The 23,952-nt window shown below is 33.3% G+C and overlaps 1 protein-coding gene across 1 annotated transcript; it reads right to left on the reverse strand.

Annotated features, from left to right (window-relative positions):
- Positions 1-597: 597 nt before the first annotated feature.
- On the reverse strand, positions 598-13,665 carry LOC132722217 (uncharacterized PE-PGRS family protein PE_PGRS54-like). The gene is made up of 5 exons (XM_060706669.1): positions 13,394-13,665; positions 5,068-5,112; positions 4,444-4,556; positions 3,930-4,003; positions 598-2,987 (listed from the first exon to the last, which is right to left on the reverse strand). Exons 1-5 carry the CDS (start codon positions 13,488-13,490, stop codon positions 761-763), a joined length of 2,556 nt encoding a protein of 851 aa, XP_060562652.1. The 5' UTR covers positions 13,491-13,665; the 3' UTR covers positions 598-760.
- Positions 13,666-23,952: the final 10,287 nt, after the last annotated feature.

Consider the following 23,952-nt stretch of genomic DNA (forward strand, 5'->3'; position numbering starts at 1 on the left):
CATGGCAAATATGTACACCATACAAAGTTCAATTTACATTTGTTAAACCAATGACTTTTATAAAAACATCTTTGTTTATATAAAATTGCCTATCTAATATATCAAAAAATAGATATCATAAATATCATTGTCATATTTCATTTGACACGTTTCATCAATTCTCTGTGAAATATAATTTTATATACAAGGACCATAACTACATTTCGAGGAAACTCTTCAGGAACTATAACTAGATTTAATCTAGAATTTATCGTAAGTAAATATTGTCATTGAAATTCGTATTGTCACAGAAGAATTGTGACTAGAAAAGGCGGACGGATACATGCTCATAGAACTTCCTGTTAAACCAGGGGCTTACACATGACACGCCACATCGCATTCCCATCCTAATCTAATGCCTACCAATATTTTGCAGCTTATGTTAAATTAATCAAATTTGTGTCATACTAGCAGGTGCATTATAAAATGTTTTCTTTGCGCATGCGCAAATTTCTCATCAGCCATCAACATGTTAATAGATTTTTAATAATATTTCAGTATGATAAATACATTTCTAAAGAAAGGGAAAGTGGGAGGGGCTTTTGACATTTAACAATATTATACAGATATTTTTAATACACTCATTTTCGTAGTGTGCACAATATTAAAACTTGTACATTAAACCATTTTATTAAAGCTGACATAGTTATTACCCTTTAAACGATTCAAATTTACATTGGAGATCAGGTTTTCCTCCTAATTTTGATTGTTAATTATAATGTTATCTCCGTCTTCTAAAACCCATCATTCCCCGCCCCATTGGGCCTCTGCCCATAAACGGCGGCATTCTCCGCCTCATAAACGGTGGCATCATTCCAGGGCCCATCGGGCCACTCATTGGACCAGGTCCTGGTCTCATACCTGGACCCCCAATCATTGCACCCGGCCTGGGTCCCATTCCCATGCGACCTGGACCAAATCCTGGGCCCATTCTAGGATCTCCCATTGAAGAGCCACCAACACCCATTCGACTTCTATCGAAACCGGGACCACTCATTCCTCTAGCTCCGCCCATAAATCCGCCTCGTCCCGTCATGTCAGAGCGCGGGCCTCCCATGCCCGGCATTACACCTCCCCTTCCAGGCATTGACCCACCCATACCAGCCATTGCACCTCCAGGGCCAGACATCGCTTCTTCCATACCAGAAATCTCTCCTCTCATGCCTGTTGCTCCACCTCCCATTCCAGACATACCGATACCCGGCCCAGCTACCCCCATACCTGGCATTGTACCACCCATGCCCGGCATTGCACCACCCATACCAGGCATTGCACCTCCCATGCCAGGCATTGTACCTCCCATACCAGCCATAGCTCCTCCCATGCCAGACATTCCACCTCTTATTTCAGACCTACCTCCTCCCATACCACCCATAGCAGACATATCTCTACCCATACCAGACATCCCATCCCCCATTCCAGTCATCCTTCCACCTAAACCAGGTCCAAATTCAGGTCCTGTTGAACCAATACTACCTCCAATACCACTTGGTCTTCCACCCATACTTGTCATATCACTCAGTGGTGACATTCTGTTGTCCATACCAGTTCCCATTCTACCTGCCATTCCGGACCCGGTCATTCCGGTACTGCCTCCCATACCTCTCATAGGAGATGTCCCTCCTCTCATTTGTTGTCCCATTCTACTCGTATCAGTTCCTTGGGGGCCCATTCCCATATCATTACCAAACGTTCTTCCGCTCATATCTGAGCCAAAACCACCAGACATATCTTGCCCAGAACTACCAGTCCTCATTCCACCTCTCATCCCAGCACCCATGTCTGACATTTGAGTCATTCCTCTGTCCATCCCTAAGCCCATTCGTTCTGAACTAGAGCCTACCATACCTAGTCCACCTCCTGTACCAGACATAGAAGTCATTCTACTCCCCATACTCAAACCCATTCCCGTACCCATATCAGATCTACTTCCACCCATTCCACTTCCAAAAGGTGATGCCATTTGTCCTCCTAGATCTGATCCTGATCCTCTATCTCCTCTAAGAGACCCTCTGTCCATACCGAATTGGTTCATTCTGGATGCATCACGTGATGTGACAGACATAGAGCTTCCAAAGTCACGTGAATCAGTTCTTGAGGTAGAAGACGGTGCTGCAAAACTTTGTTGTGGTCCCATGTTCTGGCGAGGAAACATAGTGTCAGCTCCCATTACAGAAGACGATCCGCCACCAAACTGTGGAGATGAAAACTCAGGTGATAAAATATCTCCTCTTCCTCCATTAGTAGGCCCAAATCGACCTGAGCGGTCAGGTGTTGAAAAACCACCTGCACCACCAGATGCACTATCAAAATTAAAGTCTGTAGCACTCGCGCCAGACATATCAAACCCGGGAATTCGAGTGTCAGGAAATCTACTGTTTGTCATTTGGCTACCCCCTGAAGTCATACCTCCAAATCTTGAATCAGATTGAGCCCCGAAAGGAGCATTTTGAGAATTATCTGAGCTACTAGGAAATCCTGGTGACGAACCTGTTCCACCACTTGAAGAAAATGATCCTTGGGACGCCCCAAAAATGGCGTCATTAGCGTTACCTCTGCCCATATCAAATAGTCCATCCATGGCAGAAGCTGACCCCTGGTTTGAAAATGAGTTTGTAGATCCTCTTCCGGACATTGATGCCGAAAATGCGTCAGCAAGTGATGGAACGGATCCAGAAGATGAAGAAGTACCTGTAGGTCCACCAGATGAAAAGTCCGGTGGTGTGAAACTTTGAGAGTTTAGGCCAGTTGAGGTGAATCCTTGGGTATCAAACATGCTTGCAGTGCCAAAACCATCTGGTGTTTGTCCGCTTCCGGTTGCTGAAGAAGCAGACGATGATGTTAAGACATCTGTAACACCACCGAAGGCCGGTTGAAGTGGCATCGGTGTCACTCCTTCTATAGCTAACAGTTCAATGTCAAACAGCAGCGTTGCTGACGGTGGGATAGTGTGAAATGTTAAGGATAGCAAACATTATTAACAATAAAAAGTTATTACTACAGACTGCAGTTTAGCGAAAAAAAAGTAGTTGTTCGGTTCATACATTCAGCATTTTATATTTAAATCGTTATTTAGATAATTTCCATTTGAAAAATTTTGTTTATAATGATCGACGGCATTTCGTCAAAATCTATTTTGTTTATGGATAATTTCAATTGATATCATATCGTATCTGAAAAACTTCGGAAAATAGATTTGACAGAGGTTACTTTTTTAAAGAAATTGCAAAACATCAATACCAGTCAATTACAAAAATGGTAGGCTTTTTCCGGAAGGAAATAAGTTCACGATGATTATGAAATAAATTTTCTCTTGTTGTCAGTCTATTACATTTAAATGCAGTGATAGGAATTTCGACTTAACCGATGATGTCAGAAACGACAGATAATCATAGAAAAGGAACAATTAAAACTATTGCCAGCTTGGTTTGGATGAGTTTGTTTACGGACGTGAATAATTGTCCACTACCCGTCAAAAAGACGACTTTTATCTTCAAAAATAACGTCTATGACTGGATAATAGGAGGCATTTTACAGATTTGAAGAATACATAAATGAGCCGCGTCACGACAAAACCAACATAGTGGGTTTGCGACCAGCATGGATCAAGACCAGCCTGCGCATCCGCGCAGTCTGATCAGAATCCATGCTGTTCGCTATCAGTTTCTCTACTTGTAATAGGGTTTGTAAGCGAACAACATGGATCCTGATCAGACTGCGCGGATGCGCAGGCTGGTCTGGATCCATGCTGGTCGCAAACGCATTATGTTGGTTTTTTCATGACGCGACTCATACTAAGTGTAAGGTTGAAGATCAAGATAGAACAAAAAAGCACTTGTTAGACAAATTAAAGTAAAAACTTAACAGTATTTGATATTTTAAAAGGATATACAGGTGGGTATCCCTCGGCACCGTATCCATCTTCCGGAGCTATTTCTAACTCTGCCCTCTCACCAACAAGCATCTAAAAGTAAAGATATAAATGTTGGTTATTAACTTAAAAAGTTAAATTAGTTTAAGTGTTTTACAAGGTTTGAAATATATCAAATCTCCTTATAAAACATAACGTTGTGATTGCCAAAGTTCAAATTGGTTAGGTCTTTATATATTCAAGACGTCAACCAAGGGGGACTTGCACATGTGCATTTTATAACTCACACTTTGGTCTTCTTATATTAAATATTATGTTCCAAATGTACATTAACTATTTAAAATTAAATTTGAAATATCCACCATAAACTTGGAAATTTCGGGTATAAAGGTATTTAACATTCATGTCAATTCTCAAATATTCTGAAAGCTGCAACTTAGTTAGTACATATAAGTATTAGTAAAATTTCTTTTGCATATTAATATATACTATCAATTGATATTTTTTGTATTATATAATTGTATCTGACTTACCGAGGAGACGCCGGCGTCCCAACCACGAATGACCTCACCAGCGCCGAGTTTGAACTTGAACGGTTCATTTCTGTCTCTGGATGAATCAAACTGCTCACCAGTCTGTAGTTTTCCTATAATATAAAAACTTTATACATAAACCGAGTAATAATGGTTATTTTAATGGTTATTTTAATGGTTATTTTAAAAGTGTTTTTATTATTTCATTTGTCTGAGCCTAAATACCGTAAATCATGGGATTAAGACTTTTTTTCTAAAGTTTTTTTTGTTCACCCCCATGGGGTTTACTTGCTACATATAACATATCAATATTTTAAGACCATTTATCTATTACGACCACCTTTCTCACTTGTAATTGCCAGTCTTTAAAGGCAGGTAGATTATATAGAATGCACAAATGGACGTAATGGAAGTAACTTACGAGTATAAACAAAACATAGTTCTTAAACATAATTGAAATCCAAACAAAACAAGAATATTTTATTGACATCGCATAAATGCTTTTGTACCGTATATTTCATAAATATTCATGGCTTAGTAAATTACTGTAAGGCTTTGAATAATTGTTATTGCTTTGTTCAATACTAATTGACTTATTGATCATTTTCTTTTTAATTCACTTACCTGTGTAATGTACGACAACAGTTTGATTCGGTTGTGGGACAGGTCCTGAAAAGGCAAAATAGAATATTCGTCTGTTATCATATAAAACAAAGTATAATAAAATCTTCTTGACCTCAGTTTTAAAGAGTGTTTTGAATGTTTCTTCTTTTTTTGAAAGTCCATTATGGCTTAGAAATTCTTTAATTCTATTTCTCAGAACCCCCTCCCTTTTTTGTGCCCTGTTATACTTTCAAAAAAGTAATTCAATTGCAAATTATCTATCCCAACTTTTGTTTGCTTCTGTTGCTTTTTGGCAGTTAGTACAGTTATAGTGGTTTAGTAAAATTTGTATGGAAGTCAAAATACTACTTTGTTTACATTTAGCTACTTTTGTACAAACAGGTATACTTTCACCTTCAGTGCTACTTTCTTCTGGTGATGCATCTTGCATGTTCTTAAACCATCATTTAGATACTATAAAACTCATGATAACCCTTTCTAAAGATGGACATTTAAAATTATTTTCTAAGGCAAAATGTGCCTTTAATATAAAAATGATTTATTTATGCTATATTACTTACATAATTATTTGAAATGTATGTAAAACTTTCCTTCTATTGAAAGAGCGATAACTCTGTTAAGATTAATTTTTTTTAAAGGCTTAATTATTGCCTTTGATCGCATCATTATAATACAAAGGAAATTGTCGCATTATTCTAGACTTTGTATGAAACTGCAATTTTAGTATAGAACGACAACTCTTTCAACATCTGTGGGTTGATTTGCTTAAAAATGGCCCCATTGTTTATGTTCTATATGTGTGACGTGTGATGTTCAGAAAATTTTCGTATTAATCGGTTTCTGCTTGACATAATGCACGGAGGGTATCCTTAGGAGTAAAGCTGTAAAGTATAGTGGCTTATTTGGTACATTTTGTGCGTTGTCACATTGTCGCCCGGTTCAAATCGAAGGATTGGCTCATAAGCCAGTCGACATCGCGACAACGCGCCACACGACAACGAGCCGTTTGGCGTGCTTCGCTAGCTACAAAACGACAGCGCAACAACGCGCCGTTTGGCGATTTGTCGTGTTGTTGCTAGCTAGCGACAAGACAAAAAGGCGATAAAGATATAAATTGTGTCATCGCTATCGACAACGCAACGCGAAATGTACCAAATCAGCCACCAAAGAGAACCGTTCAACGATATATTGAAAACAACACAATTTCAATAAGTTAGAAGTTTCTTATTTTTAATTTTGCAGTTTTATTTTATGGAACACATACATGTAACGTTACATCAAATAAATTTAGGAGATGACACGGCTGTTTGAAAATCTGCAATGTAATGATAAAAAAACAGTTAATTTTAAGTTGCCTGCCTCATGTTATTTTTGAAGTTTATTGTTATTGTCGTTTGGTTTGTGTGTTGTTGTTTGTTATGGGGGTGTTGTTTTTGCTTTTCAAGGTTACCCTTTATATGACAATATTCGCGCATTACAAAAAGACGATATATGCCTTTAAAACTTTGCACGTGTCATCTTTGACGGCTCTTACATGTTGATATGGTTTTTATATAGGACGCATTGAAAATCCACTGGTGTTAACAAAATTTCTGATACTGGACTATTGTGCTTTATTGTGGTTTACTGTGTTGTTCTTGTTTTTTTTTTCTCAATTTCAAACGGAAAAAATGACGAAAGAAATCGTGTTTACATGATGTAAGACATTCGTTTCTTCATAAATAAATGATTACACGTAATGTATGTGCATGTTAGGTGAAAGGGTCAGTCATGTTATGACATCATGTATTATGATTTGAAACATAATACATCTAACATTTTTAAAAACATTGATATGTATTAACATGTGTAGATCTAATAATGTTAAGATGGATTGATATGTACATGTAATTCGCTCATTCAATGTGTCGTCTGCTGTAAAAATCATGTACATACATGTATAATTATTACGAATTGTCATATGATGAAAGCGTACATGTAGTAATCAGTGGTATTGTTTTTAATGTTTTAAGGAAGGACAGTCTTTTATATATATATTTATTATATATTTCTTCAATACCAGAATTCCTCAGGCAATATTTATGTTTGATCTTATGAGACCTTGATATGTATTTAAGACTAAGGTACTAACATATCAAAGGTATGCAAACTTCCTGGTCCTAAAACCACACACAGAACAATTATTACAGGCAAATTGTGATAAAAACTTTGTTTTACTAATTTAGAACACTACGTTTCAATAACATATTCACATAAAGCCTTTTTGTCAATCACTAGGTCATTACGGAATAATTCAAACACTGTCGTCTGCATCAATTTGATCAACTAAGCCTTACTTTAATTTTCTGCTATCCCTTAACCCTTAGATCTAAATGCATTTCGTATTTTGTAACAGTAGCAGATTTTCAGAGTAAATTACGAAAGACCGGTGGTGATATTTTAACTTCTTGAATTCTCGGATTCATTCTCACGAATTCACGATTTCAACTCCGTGAATTCACGATTTCAACATACAAAACACACGAATTCAAGATTTAAACTTCACGAATTCACAATTCCAACTCCATGAATTCACGATTTCAACATACATAATGCACGACTTCACGAAGATGAAAACTCGAATTCATGAATTTGAAATCGTGAATTCTACAGGTTGTACTCTAGAATTCATAAAATTGAAATGAAATCGTGAATTCGTGAATTCCTATGTTGGAAACGGTTAGAATTGTAAATTCACGAAAATTAAATCGTTGAAATGTCCCCACCGGTCTTTCGTATGAAATAGCACTATGTAGCTGTTTAAACGTCAAATGATCATGTTCATGGTACATTATTACAAGATTATCTGATGACAATTTTTGAGATCAGCCTTGTAAATATTTTACTCATAAATCAATCATAATGTAAATATTTTAATTACAAGAAAATATTTGGGTCTAAGGAAGGGAGTGGGTAATGTTAAAGCTTCAGCTCCTGATAATTATGCATTTTGTTGTTGTTGTTGTTGTTGTTGTTGTTGTTATTGTTGTTTGTCTCAACATACTTTTTATATGATTGAACTACATTGTGGCCTTTTCACTGTGGTACCGTTTATGCGAATTAATTAAAACAAAATCTATGAACATAAAATAAAATCATAAATTTTTATAGCATTCACATTATTAAAAATCATGTATCAGTAAATATTGTATCCGCCCTTTTGTTTAATGTTTATATTGGTAAAAACACATGATAAATTTATGGTAAATATGAACAATTGTCTTTTTGTATTGATATAAAACACAAAGGTTAAAAAATTTATAACAATTTTTAAACTCTTGTGAATTTTGATTAATTTTTTTTTCATTGACTTGTAATGTTTTAAAGACCATTCATTACCCTAACTTTGCAAATTCAAATTTTAATGGTTATTCAACTTCATTTATTCACGATTTCAAATTCACGAATTTAACTTCGCGATTCGCGTTTTGAACTTCACGATTACACGAATTCTTGTAGTTGAAATCTTGGAAGTTAAAATCGTGAATTCATGAAGTTTAAATCGTGAAGTCGGAATCATGTATTCGTCAAGTTGAAATCGTGATTTCATGAAGTTAAAATCTTGAATTCGTGCATTATGTATATTGAAATCGCGAATTCATGTAGTTTTAATCTTGGAGTTGAAATTTTGAATTCATGAAGTTGAAATCGTGAAGTAGGAATTATGTATTCGTGAAGTTGAAATCGTGATTTCATGAAGTTTAAATCTTGGATTCGTGCATTAGGTATGTTGAAATCGTAAATTCATGAAGTTGAAATCGTGAATTCGTGAGGATGAACCCCGAGAATTCAAGAAGATGAAATACCACCACCGGTCTTTTGTAAATGTCTAATGGTTTGTTTCTCTACTTTCGCACTCACTGGTGTCTAGCATTGTGTGGAGTTTTAAATAAATCCCTACGTTATTTTAAATATAAAGTTTCAATTCAAAGTACTAAATTTTATAATCCAGATCTGCTTACTAAGAGATATCAATTTCATAAATAGATACAAATAATCTTCTAGTTTCATGTCAATATTTGTACTTAAATAAGGTCACGACAGGTCTTTAAGTCTTTTTTATATTTAATCAATTACTTTATTTCTAATTAATGATTATTGATTACTTACGTAAATATTAAAAATGAACAAAACTAAAACACGTTTTTCAACCAAAGACATATTGGTATGAACTTGTTTGACAAAAAAGGTCGCATTTCTGCATAATAAATGAAGTTGCAGAATAATTAATTGAAAATTGACTTTTTTACAATCATATTTGTTTGTGTGTTTTGAATGAAATTTCAATACATGTTTTTGAAGTGACACGTGAGAATACAATCAGTCATCAGTATTGTTTATATGATATGTTACGGCCACATTTGTTCTCATCAGAAAACAGATTTGTATATTAATTCAAAACTATTAAAATTCGATATATTCAATCAAACATATTTTAGAATATATTAAATCCAATTAATAAAAGGGCAGTTCTTGTTTAGTTCTTGTTTAAATCACTGTCATTCTCCTTTCAGACTTTTGTAAATAATGTAATTGTAACGCTCTTGAATCAGAATACCAGCTTTATATAGGTTGTTTGCTTTTATTGTTTCAAGTTATTGAAACAAATGCCCATCAACATATGAAAAGATGGTCAATGACTATAAAAACGTTTCCCCTTCTTGTCTGAACATATATACATGTACATTTAGTTTGGCGTTACACGTATGAGTTAATAATATAACTCGTAAGCCTTAGTTGTTTATATTTTAACTCATTGTTGATTGTGATGAATTCCAGTACTGAACAATTATGTTTTAGTTGTTATTTTGGTAATTATAGTAAACTTATGTAAATGTTGTTTTATGCAATGCTGTTGGTAGTTGTACAACTCTAAAGATATCCTTTTTCATAAATGAGTTATTTGTTATGTATATGTTATGTTATTTGAAAATGTAAACTACGTTTTCGATGAAAGATGAATGCATGAAATGTTCCTAAACTAGCGAATCATTCATAAGTCAAATGACTATATGAAAAATGTTCAAACTCTAGGCCCCCAGGGGTGATACTACAGCCCCGGGGTTCTTACTAATTATTTAATCACCTCGTGTGAATAAATGTCTGGGAAGGCGACAACCTCAATTTGTCAACCTGTCACAAACTAAACACGGTTTTGTCTAACAAGAAATGTTAAATCATTGGTCAATATTTTCTGACAATTCTGTGTCTTTATTTTATAGGTTTGTCCATCAATATGTAAAACAATTTATGTCAGTCATTTTTATATAATTATTATTTCGACTCCTTTATAACAATAAATTTAATCTTTCTCTTTGATTTACAGTTGATTTATGTAGTATATAGTGTAGTATATAATTAACGATATTATATATCATATAATATATATAAATATCGCTTAAACAACTTCGGAACGTATCTACTTTTGTCGTAAATGATATAGAAACCAGCATATCTAATATTCTAGTATAGCCGTTCTTGGCTTGATTCTCATAAAACAAGTTATAACATCAAAGAACGAGTAAAAAATGAAATATGGAAATTTATCCTTTTCGTCAAAGAAATTCCTCATTTTATAACGAAATACTCATTATAGGTTAATAAAGCTATATCTTATGAAATATCTAAATAAAATTTTAAACTGAAATTATGTTATTTCCATAATTTTAGATTTAACATTGAATTTTTCTGTTATTTAACACAAGATAATTGTGCGTAAACAAAATAAAATGTTCTGTAAAAAAATACAGCTATTTTAACCGATTCCCAATATTTTGGTGCATGCATCACTCGCAAAGAAGGAAAACATACTAACATACTTCTCTTATACAGGAATTTTGGATTTTCTTTTTTCAAAAATAAAATATATATATTATGTAAATACTTTAACTGTCATGAAACTTTGATTTAAAAAATATAATTTTGAAAACAAATTTAAGTTTATATCAGTCAGTTTTATCGTAGTAACAACAACAACAACGCCCTTTTAATGTAACGGTCACATTGGTCACATGTATACGTCATGGGTAACACATTGGTCACATGTATACGTCATGGGTAACACATTGGTCACAGGTATACGTCATGGGTAACACATTGGTAACATGTATACGTCATGGGTAACACATTGGTCCCATGTATACGTCATGGGTAACACATTGGTCACATGTATACGTCATGGGTAACACATTGGTCACATGTATACGTCATGGGTAACACATTGGTCACATGTATACGTCATGGGTAATACATTGGTCACATGTATACGTCATGGGTAACACATTGGTCACATGTATACGTCATGGGTAACACATTGGTCACATGTATACGTCATGGGTAACACATTGGTCACATGTATACGTCATTGGTAACACATTGGTCACATGTATACTTCATGGGTAACACATTGGTCACATGTATACTTCATGGGTAACTTACAGACTTAAAACCTTTGCAAACTTGTATAAATTAACAGAAACAAGGCAAAATCAGAGGCAAATTAGACGCCCTTGCCATTTTGGGCTTATTAGTTATTTAATGTGATACTATGAAAAAAATGAAACTAATGACTGTGACGTAATACATTTTCGATATAGGCACTAAGTTTAAAAATCGTTTTTATTTGTTTGGGTCGTCAGACTAAACAAATAATGGTAGCGAAATTTCAGACCCTGATGCTGTTAATTGCAAAACCGAAAGTAGTCCGCTTTTTTGAAGCGGTTACTTCCCTTTATATGTACACTAACGCCGAAAAATTCAGGGGAGATCACTGCGTAAAGATGGTCAAATAACAAATAGTTCCCGAATGGTCGAAGATTTCTAATATTGTTTTATTCTTTATAAATATACATTCTTATAGTAAGCTCCATGATTATTTACAATTGCGTAGCGTCGTTACAAACCCTAATTTAGAATAATATGGTTTTCTTCAGGCCGTTAACATACAATTTCACCGTGGCCGAGGGGTTTGCACGCTCGCTTAGGAAGCGAGAGGTCTGGAGTTCAAATCCCAGTTAAGGCAACTCATTTTTTTTTCAAATTGTTTAAGTCAAATAAACATTGGATTGAATATCAGTGTTGCAATTAGTCTTATAGCCAATCTACTACAATTAAAATGCTGGAAAGCATTGGTGGCACTATACAAAAATAAACTGGTTTATAATCTCACAACCTTCACCTTTCTGACATTCTGAGACCCAAACAAATTCAGCGCCTTCTGTGCTTTGATTTATTGAATGTGTTGAAGCACCACACTAAATACCGTATTCCGGTATATACCGGACAAGGCGCTTGAATGATTAAATGCTAAAATCGTGCCTTTGCACCAGCCGAAATGCTCTTTAAAACGTCCAATTCATCTCTTAACACCGATTTATATACGATCTTGAATGATTAATGTAAGAATCGGCGAAGGAAAAAAGACGATATTTTACTACTTTGTGATCATGATTTTTGCAAGCATCTAGAGGTACTGCTCCAACACTGTAGCAAATTAGGACAATTTTGTACGCATGTTAAAAGATCATATCCTGTTCTCTATTTCATGAATGACTTGTTAAATATTTACCATGATCAGGAAGTAGAAGTCCAATTAGTAAATTTGCCGTTAAACAAAATTTAATTGCAAATTAGTGTCACAATTTTAAGAAAGTTGCATTTCAAACAGAGTAAATTGTGACAAAAAGTGAAACAAATTTATACTAAAATGTAGGGTTACTGACTAAATTCAGGACACATTTTGATACGTAATTTTTATCACTGATGAATAAGCTATGTTTACAAAATAATTATTTTTTGATAATTTGCAATTATCTAAGTATCATGTCACATTATGTATATAAGTATTTTCTTTCTTTAATGAAAATTACCTTGATACACTTAAGTGAAGTAAAATATATGTTCTTTTCTGAGTTATGATCAAAATCGCTCTAGTATCTAGTAAAAAATGGTGACAAAAATAGAATTTCTTATCATAACATTATTAGTTTTAAAAAATATATTAAAGGCATGGAATGCAACTAAATATTAGAAGCAAAGAAAATGCTTCAATGTGTTGGTTCTCTGTATATATTATCTTTGATAATGTAGCGTAAGAAAATGAAATGAATAACTCTTTTATTTATCATACATAAATTATGTGAAAATGATAAAAAAAAATCTTTTTTTAATATAAAAACGCAATTATTTTTTAAATAAAATTCTGTGAAACTTGAAAAAGTTAAAATTTAAGTTTTTTTTCATTTAAATCTACCTTTTTACAATTATATAAAAAATAATATTTACTTACCAGTTCCATTTTTTATAATTGTTTTATAAACTGTGCCGGCATTTACGCATATTTCAGTAGTTAAAAACACCGCAATAATTCCATATAATATACGCATTTTATTTTAAAAGTCAGTCAAATAATCAAATATAAAAACTAGTTTTAAACGTTAAAGCGTACACATACAAGTTTAATTATGGGAAAACGTAACGTAAGTCTATTCCAGCTGTCAATACACTTCTGATGACGTCGTGCATTTTTCCCGAAAGAGACACCGTCCCATTCATCACGTTTTGATCGAAGTCGTTACATAAAAGTTTTACGGCCTGTCAAGCAAATTAATAACTGATCAACGGACGCTATAGTATACATGTATTTCGTAAATTATCATTTTAATATCAGTTTTATGACATATAACTTATTGTTTTGTTATGTCGACAACGATGTGCGTCTTTGAAAAAAAAGTAAAATCCTTTTAACGACAACGTTTTTAGCTAACTTTATCTAGTAACGTCAACTTTTAAGGGAGGAAAACGTTGTAAATCGGTTTTTTGTTGTTATGGATGAAACGGTGTGATGGTCATTTTAGGTAACATGCAACAGTTTGATGGCGTTTTCATACAGTTATTGTCCTATTCATTTCCCAATGATGTGTTATGATTTATGTGTTATACTTCTACATAGCCCACAAATCAATTTTTATCACATTTAATCAATCATATCTCATTTACCCACTCTATTATCCATATCACACTTGGCCAAATCAGATCACACGTGATCAAATCATGTCACACTTGATCAAGATCATACTACATTTGATCAAATCATTTCACATTTAATCAAATCATATTACACGTGATCAAGATCATATCACACTTCAAATCATTTCACTTGATCAAGATCACACGTGATCAGTTGCATCACATCTGACCAATCACGTCATATTCGATATTTGATCATTCATATTTGATCAATCACATCACACATGATCAATCACATTACACTTGACCAGCTATATAACTTGATCATTTAATCGCAATTGACCGGTAAAATTACGTTTGACCAATCATGAAAAAAATAACACTTGATTGATTTTTGACTTTGTGAAGTTGGAACAGTAAACCTACATGTATATTAATGTTCATCTGTAATAAGGAAGTACAGTAAGCGAAAGTAAGAAAGTAAGTTTCCGGGAGGGGGTAAACAATTTTTGTTCGATCATTTACATGAGTATGTATGCATTTAAGTGTGTGAATTAACCACGGATATGTTTCAATGTCCTGTCGAATGTTCTGCAAGCAGTAGAACTATCGCGATAAATACTGCAAAATTAGTAATTAATCGTACATAACATGTAAAGTATTACTTGAGTCTTAAGGTAGTACACCCCTAATGGGCACTATAAGGAATTGTAAATTTGACAACATAGGACTGTTATATGCCTTAAATGTCACCTGTATGCAAAATTTAAACAAAATTTACCGTGTGATTTATGAGTTATGGACATTTTTATGAACTAAAACTTTGCCATTAAAAAGGATTTTTTCAGAAATGAGGAAACTCTAAATAATTCATACTATCATCATTATGAAAATTGTTTTCCTTTTGCTCATTGTTAAGAAATAAATAATGACATTTAGGTAACAAATTAAACAAGCAAAATGATTGTTTTTAAACGAAATGTTTTTATTATGTATAAAAATGTAACCCTACCCCACCCACTTTTAACACTAATTTAACAATTTCCCTATGTAAAAAGCCTTATTTAAAATATCCCTAAAATTTTCCAAAATGAGGGGCTATTTTCAAAGTTTGCCTAAATTTTCTTTAATGTATATTGGTTGGTCTTGCAAAATATAAAATACTTTTACCGTTTAGTTTTTATTTTATTAAAGTTTGAAAATATCTGGTATCATATTTGCTATTAAATCTGGCATTATTTAGTAAATAAATACCTACAATAATTATATAATTAAAATAAAACACTTTTTTCTTCCATAGGGGGTCTGTGAGATTAATAAAAAATGTTAAAAAGAAAAAAAAGAAAGAAAAAAAATTGCCCCTTCTGGGGTTTGAACCCACGCCCCCTCAGTTTCAATACACTTTACAGTGATTTTAGCCTATTTGAATACTCTTCAAAGTGGAGACAGTGCATTAGGGTGTACTACCTTAAATCATTTTTTTTTTTCTTAAAATATTTGTACATTTTTCTCAAGTTTGATTTTCTTGAACTATTTTGGCTCATCGAGCCTTGTAGTTTTAATTAAAGTGTATCTATTCAGCGCTCTAAAAGTAAAGTTTTATATACAAAATATGCTTATATTTTCCTGAGAAAGTGATTATATTGAGCTTTCGACCGTTTCCGTATACAAGTCCAGTACGTATCTGTAACTTAATTTAAGCTGCTTGACTGTTACGAGTATGCTTGCTGGGCTATTAGGGACCTTTTTAGAGGCCTACATGTAAATCTTTTATGTATCAGTTACTAGTATGGTTTTAATGCCCTTACAAAGTGATATTAAAATGTTTCGACCATTTCCGTATGTCTAGTAAATGACACTATTGCCTGGTAGCTTTCTAGGCTGATAATCTGCTAACTTCAGGCTGCCAACTTCACAAACATGTAATATCCTTAAAATAATGTGCTAAATGGCTAATGATAATGGGATCTAGGTTACAAACCCATAGTGTGAAAAAAATGGAATGTAATCGATCTTATTGCTCCAGGAAAACGTTTAAATTGCTATATGTTATAAAGAAAAATGAAAAAAAACGTGAATACAATTAATCACATTATTTTATGGACATGTACCTTTATAAAAATATATTTAGAGCTATAAGATCTTAAGCCAATATGAGTGAGTATGTAGGATAAAGAGTAATCGTTATTTTAAGTGCGTCATTCTATTATATTAAATGTTAAATAAAATGTTTCTTTATCTGGTGTAAAGAAATAGAAAGGCAAATTTCAAAGATTTTAGCACCAATTTAAAAGACGTAGTCTGTCAATCATAAAGAAAATGGAAAAAAGCACAACATAGCGAGAGATCGTGAACCTTCTCAGATGAATAACCGCCTAATGTCATCGTTACATCTTGTATATGTCCAAGAACAACAATATTTTTAAACATGTAAGAAATATTGATAATGTTGTTTTAGTATCAAATCAGAACAAGGCAATATTATTAAAATGTATATACATGTATACAAAGTGATCAATTTCTTGAAAAATATCTTTTTTGACGTTGTATTAAAAATAGTAATAAAATATTACTCCTACATGTACGGTCGGTCGGTCGGTCGGTCGGTCGTTCGTTCGTCCGTATGTTCGTTCGTTCGACGTTGGAAATGGTTCGTTCATTCATTCATTTGTTCGTTTGCTCGCTCGTCTGCTCGCCCGCTCGCTTTCTCGTTCGGTCCCTGATTGCTCTTTCTTTTGTTCGTTCGTTTGTTTGTTTATTTGTTTGTTTTTTGAGGATGGTTGTTTTTTTATATTTAAAAAGGTGAAAAGTTAACACTTAGTTAATTCTACATGTATGTCAACGAATTCATGAATCATCACAATATAATGTCTTAATGCATTCTAAGAAATGCACATTAATTTAGTTTAAATCTAACTCATTGTTTTATAACTTAAAATATTAAACGATTCAGTGTCTGTTATTTTTCTTGGTTTTATTGTTAAAATTGAAACAATCATATCTGCATTACGCCACAGGGATAATCATTCTATCCTCTTAAAAGTTTTCTTTTCTGACAAGAAATTTATATTTTTTCAAAATGATTGAAAATTCTCATTTATGATAATATACATGATGAGGACATGCTGATGAAGGAAATGATTGTGATTTATTACTACAGCTGTATGTAATTCAAACAGAAATGCAATTTCTTTAAAAAGTACAAAGGCTAAATTTATCTGCAAAATTGTGCAATATTTCAATTTTACACTTTAAAGTCAGAAAATCGACAAATATATTTGACAAGTGGTAAACCACACACGTCGCTACTAACGTATCGACGTTTTCACGTCAGCGTAAACGAGAAATGAGCCGCGTCACGACAAAACCAACATAATGGGTTTGCGACCAGCGTGGATCTAGACCAGCCTGCGCATCCGCGCAGTCTGATCAGGATCCATGCTGTTCGTTTACCAACCCTATTACAACTAGAGAAACTGATAGCGAACAGCATGGATCCTGATCAGACTGCGCGGATGCGCAGGCTGGTCTGGATCCATGCTGGTCGCAAACGCACTATGTTGGTTTTGTCGTGACGCGGCTCAAATTGTTCAACAACCGTCTTGTTTAATATAAAAAAGGGGTAAATATATGTCAATAATGTGATTCATGATCAGCCACTATCTGATGCACTTAGATTAAAGAAAACTGCTATGTACATGTATATACACAATATAACCATTCTTAACATGTTTGTTGTAAACAATGCTTTTGTTTTTAGTATAGTTTTATTTTCTTTGATTTCAATAATTGTAACTATACAGACGAAAGTTTCATTCATCATTTCATTTTATTGTCAACTTGGGGAAATAACATGTCCGACGGTCATTAACATAAATAAAAGACAAATTAACTCAATAATTTATCAAAATAAAATAGCAATAATAAGGTGATAAACAAATATCGGGACGTTCAAAGTACAAAATGAATTGCCTGGTTATTAGTTACTGAATAATAATTGTATATGAAATACAATGCATTAAAACGTTTTCATTTTGTTGACATAGATGAATACGTATGTGCATATTTTATTTCAAATTTTCAAATTCAAAGCCTATGATTTTATTTCCAATTCAAGTAGTTGCAATATATGTGTACTATTAATAAGGGATGTAAATCTGCTTGTGCATAACGATCTCGACACTATGCTGTGGAGTTGTCCCCCTTTTGAACAAAGAATTATGTCTAAGAATGGTTGTTATACGGTCTTTGCATCTATGTTTTATAATTATGTATGTATGTGTATAGATTAGACTATAATAAAAAAATAAATATGATTCTCTTTTTTTGAAATGCATAAATTAAATTATGCAGTTGTTGTTCTAACGTATTTATTCAGCATTACAAAAAAAACTGGAAAATAAGAGTCACCAAAATTACATTACCATTGCTGACTCGCTTTGATTGAGTCTGTACATGAGGGGTAATTAGGAAGTGCAACATCCCTCACAGCCCATTACACCAGTTTGAGCGGTACTCAATTTTGTCTCTAAGGAACAAAAAATATAACAAAACTGAAGTGAAGAACAGGGCAACTTTTTACAGCTGCGCTTTGCCATTTTACACCTGCTGTTGTGAAGTATTAAAATCTGTGAAAAGGGTGATTCTCGGAAGCATTTAAACAAGTCAAATTTAGAAATAATTTATTAAGTTACGATACTAATCTCACTTCAGCAGTTATTGTTAATCACTTAACTATAGTTATTTTTGTGTTTAGGGAGTTAACTTCTCTGAAAACACTCTCATAGAAAATAACATATAAATGGTAAAAGCGGATAGGTCAACAATGGGTACATATCCCATAATTATGCATTTTTGCCTGTTTCCATGTCCGTTATCGGCATGTAAAATAAAAAGTATTTTACAAACTTTATGTCAATAACTTGACACTAAATGAACAGCTAGAGCCATATGATTATCTTGGTCATTTTCAAAGGTTAAACCGGTTCATTCTCAATCCAAACAGAAATCGCCAACCTTAACCAAGCTACCCATCTTCTGCGCTGGTGACACGTTGCGGCATATTTAATTATTTAACCGGTATGGACTCATATTCATATATTGCCATGTATATGATTGCCTTCTAAAACTCTTCAAGTCACCTTTTCAGTCGCTGCCTAGTCCGTCTCTCCATCTGTCTGTCTGTCCGTCCGTTTTGTCCGGAGCATACCTTGAAAACCCTTGGACATAATTTGTTTAAACTGCACACATTCGTAGAAGGCATTGGGACGGAGTGCAGTGTCAAAGAACCATAACTCTGCCTGGCCTAATTTTGGAGTTATTGCCCTTTGTTCATTTTTACACTTTGAACTTTGTCCGGGACATTACTCTAATACTTTAAGCGATATCAACATGAAATTTTGTAGGTAGGTAGATCTTATTGGGTACATTGTGCGTGCAAAAGAATTAATTACTTTGTCTTCCTTATTTAAAAAAGTAAATTGCCTTTGTTCATTTGATTTTTCTTTGGACTTTGCCCGGGACATAGCTCTGAAAACATAAGAGATATCAACAAGAAACTTTGTAGGTAGATCTTACTTTATAAAAGTGCAATGCAAAAGAACCGTAACTCTGCTTTGCCTAATTGTGGAGTTATTGCCCTTTGTTTATTTTTACACTTTGAACATTGTCCAGGACATAACTCTGAAAATATAAGAGATATGAACAAGACACTTTGTAGTTAGACAGATCTCATTGTGCAGATCTGCATTGCAAAAGAACGATAATTCTGTCTTGCCTATTTTTTTAGTTATTGTCCTTTGTTTATTTTTACACTTTGAATTTTATCCGGGTCATAACTATGGCATAATAAGAGATATGAACAAGAAACTTTGTAGGTAGATAGACCTCATTGAGAAAATGAGCAATACAAATGAACCGTAACCCTGCCTTGGCCTTTTTTTTGGGGGGGTGGGGGGAGTAATTAATTACCTTTTTTCATTTTTTTTCACTTTGAACTTTGCCCGTGACATAACTCTGAAAGTATAGGAGATTTAAACATAATATATATCATTGCGTAGATATGCAGTGCATAAGAACCGTAACTCTGCCTTGTTTATTTTTGGAGATATTGTCCTTTTTCAATTTTACACTGTGAACTTTGTCCGGGACATAACTGTGAAGCTACAAGAAGTATCATCAAGAAACTAAGTAGGTAGATAGATCTCATTAAGTAGAAGTGCAGTGCCTAATTTTGGAATTATTGCACTTTGAACTTTGTCCGGGACATAATTCTAAAACTACAAGAGTTGTACTTTTTCTGTGTCCAAAACCTATTCGGGGAGCATCACCGGTTCAAACCGGCTCTTGTTTGTTGTTATTATTTAGTCTTAAATATATCATTGCTTTGCTTTTGTTTTTCTCATTGCTTCTGTTTTTGTAAATGCTTTTGTGCGATATATTAAATCTGGTCCGCTTGGGGTGAGATAAATACTTTCTTTTATAAACATCAACATAATAAAAAAAGACCATCGTTTCACGAGTATCTGTTAATCGTATCTTGTATTTTTACATGGAAACAATAACTTTTAAAATACAAAAGAGTGAATAAACAGACGGTCAGAATTTGTTTAAACAACTTTAAGACGTTGAAGTTTACATTGAAGTTTTAATGGGTTTCTGTTTAACACCTGCCGTGTTACTTTTAAATGTAGGTCCGATTCTTTAAACCTTTTTATTTGTTATACATGTGTCATTATAATACATAATAGCCAATTGTTACTATATGTTTTACTTTAAATGCTGTCTGATTCAAAAAAAGACCGCTTACAGCACAGACATTTTAAAACATTTTAAAATATTTCTAAAATTTTGTGAAAAATTGTACATCAAGAAAAACCACAGCCTATTTTGTTTCGATTGTCTCCCTTAGACTATTTGAAAACAACGGATGGTGCAATTTTTGTTAACATTTTAGAGGTTGTTTATTCGACATCAAATAAAAAAATGCGAATTCAATGAGCATTTCAAAATAATATGAGCCGAGTCACGACAAAACCAACATAGTGCGTTTGCGACCAGCATGGATCCAGACCAGCCTGCGCATCCGCGCAGTCTGATCAGAGATCATGGCTGTTCGACTTTACCACCCTGCAGCCATGGATCCTGATCCAGGACTGCGCGGAAATGCGCCAGGCTGGTATCTTGGATCCATGCAGGTCGCAAACGCACAATGTTGGTTTTGTCGTGACGTGGCTCATATATAGGTCCATGGATGTAGGAAATATCTAAAACGTTAAATATTAAAATGGGTTAAAGTTTTTATCCTTAACTTCTTATCTCATAGAAAATATGTATACATGGAAATGTAAAATAAAAGTTTTCATAAAATATGATTTAAATACGGTTAAACTTCTTAATTAAGTGTTATAAAATATAGGTCAACAATATTGTTATAATGTAAATAAATCTTCAATTTTCGTATCTTGTAATAGACATGTACGAAAAAAAAACATCATGTAAGATTTATTTCATTATTGTTTAATGATTCGTAAAATGCCTCACTAACGTAAAATTGCATCAGTCAGTTTTGCTCGTTTGATTTCGACCATCTCCGTAAATTTCCGTTTCAACCATCTCCGTAAATTTCCATTTCAAAATATAAATTATTAAATAAAAAAATGCTAAAAGCTTACAGGACATCATTTACTTTTGGTTAGATGGGGGTTATTTGGCCTTAATAAAGAGGAGGAAAATGTGAAAATTGGCAAAATTTTCACCAAACAGATCTCATGAGCGTGCGCATTGATATCGTTATATTGATATTGTTTAATATTGTGAAGTATAGAAATAAATTATATTCTATAATCAATTATAATACTGCTTCAGGTTAGTTAGACGACTCATAATTTTTAACATAAACACACATATACGACTCTGTGGTTTAAGCAGTTTTAATTTTTTAAGTTATTTTAGTTTCAATCTCATTAAAATCAGATCATCGTTTTCGATGCGTTACTTTTCGCTACGCGAAGGGTAGTGGAGCGACAGTTAGGATATGATTTTGATGAGCTTGTTTTAGTTTGTGATACACATGAACAATATGATCTCCTTTTTTGTTTATTTAGCTAGTCATAATTGTATTCTTATATTGTGATATTAGTGATTTTTGACTGTTATTTTTCTGTTTGTTTGTTGTTATAACCAGTTGCATATTATATGCCTTGGTTTAATAAAAACTGAAACTGTTTCAACACATTACCAAAAACCTATTCACCCTCTTATCCCCTGATAGCAACTATGGCACACAGAAATCTGATCGAAATAATTAACAACACATTTCATTAGATAAATAAACATTTAATTTTTTTGGGAGGGGGGAATTCTTCATTTTTTCGTCTCACGTGCAAATTGTCAAATTGGCATATCTTTATCATTGATAGCGTCTATAATATGGAATGCCGGTAGGGACATGCCAATTTGCTTACTTATATAATATATATATAAGTTTCTGAATCGTGATGTACCTTTAACAAATCCTGACAGTTTACTATGAACAAATCTTTTTCTTTCAAAATAATCTTAAAAAAACATTTTTTCCAAAAAAAAATGGGTTGGTGGGCTTTTTAACGTAATGTATGTGGTTACTGCACAATGCAAAGATTCGAATGAGGAAACATCTTAAAAAATATGTTTACTAACCCTTGTTCTTTATAAAAACCTTTGCAGACTTCAAAACTTTTGAAAACCATAATATAAGTCTGTTTTTTGGTTCAGTTTTGATTATTTTTTCGACAGAATAGATATTTTTCAAAGATTTTGAAAATTTGATATTGGCACGAGAGTGTGACTCAAACATTAAATGTGTGTCTCTCGCACTCTTAGCAAATAAGCAATTCAGCAATTGGCAAATAAGCAAATTGGCATGTCCCTTCCGGCATTCCATAGCGTCTAGTTTCGAATTTGCACTGATTTATGCCATTTATCTGGATAGTTAAAGAACATTATGGTATGCTATGCTCTTTTAACATAATTTAAATCGATATTTTACAGAGCTATTTTAACATACATAATTTTTTTTTTTTAATTCATTGTAGCACACTTTTAATTAAATAATGCATAACTTACGTTGCCCCCGTTACGACCCATGTTCATGTATTTCATTTAGGTATTTTTAATATTGTCCAACAATATTGGCCTGGCACTTCATTAACTTTCGTAAAGGTTATATGAATAAACACTGAACGTAGTATATATCGAATATATGGATATATTTGCTAACCTCACTTGTCATTGATGTGCGGTGTATTGGTATAGATGTCGGACTACCGATCTGATGGTCTCTGGTTCGATTCCTTACCAACACCACGTTATATATATTTTTTATTTACTTGCAAGAATTAATTTGAAATCGTTTTACTCAGAACACCTGGTTTTAGAATACCCTTTAAGTGGTGTTTTATGTACAATTATATTTTTTTATTTCATTACCGTATCTTTCTTTCAACTGTTCTTTTTGTGACATTATGCAATCGTATACATGTATGCTTTAGCGCATACACGCAATAAAGGCATATATTAAAATACTACATAGATAGTACACAAAAAAATGGTTTGCAATAAGTTTAAGAGAATGGCAATTTTAAAATTAAAATAAAAAAAAATAAATCTGTGTAATTGTGTTCGAACCTGCCAGTTCACGTCTACATTCTTTAAGCTAACTCCCTTTACCAAACTGCGCTAAGTTCGCTGACGTGTTTTTTAATTTAAAACATTTTAACAATCATATCGATTTACAAGTAGATCGTAACGTTTACGGAATATACCGACTACAGGGTCAAATGCAAGAGTGCCAGGACAATACTAAAGAAGTTACAAAAACGCTCGCATATGCTTGTTTGT

Source organism: Ruditapes philippinarum, unplaced genomic scaffold (genome assembly GCF_026571515.1).
Source record: "Ruditapes philippinarum isolate M1 unplaced genomic scaffold, ASM2657151v2 ctg5117_1_1_1_1, whole genome shotgun sequence".
NCBI classification, from domain to species: Eukaryota; Metazoa; Mollusca; class Bivalvia; order Venerida; family Veneridae; genus Ruditapes; species Ruditapes philippinarum.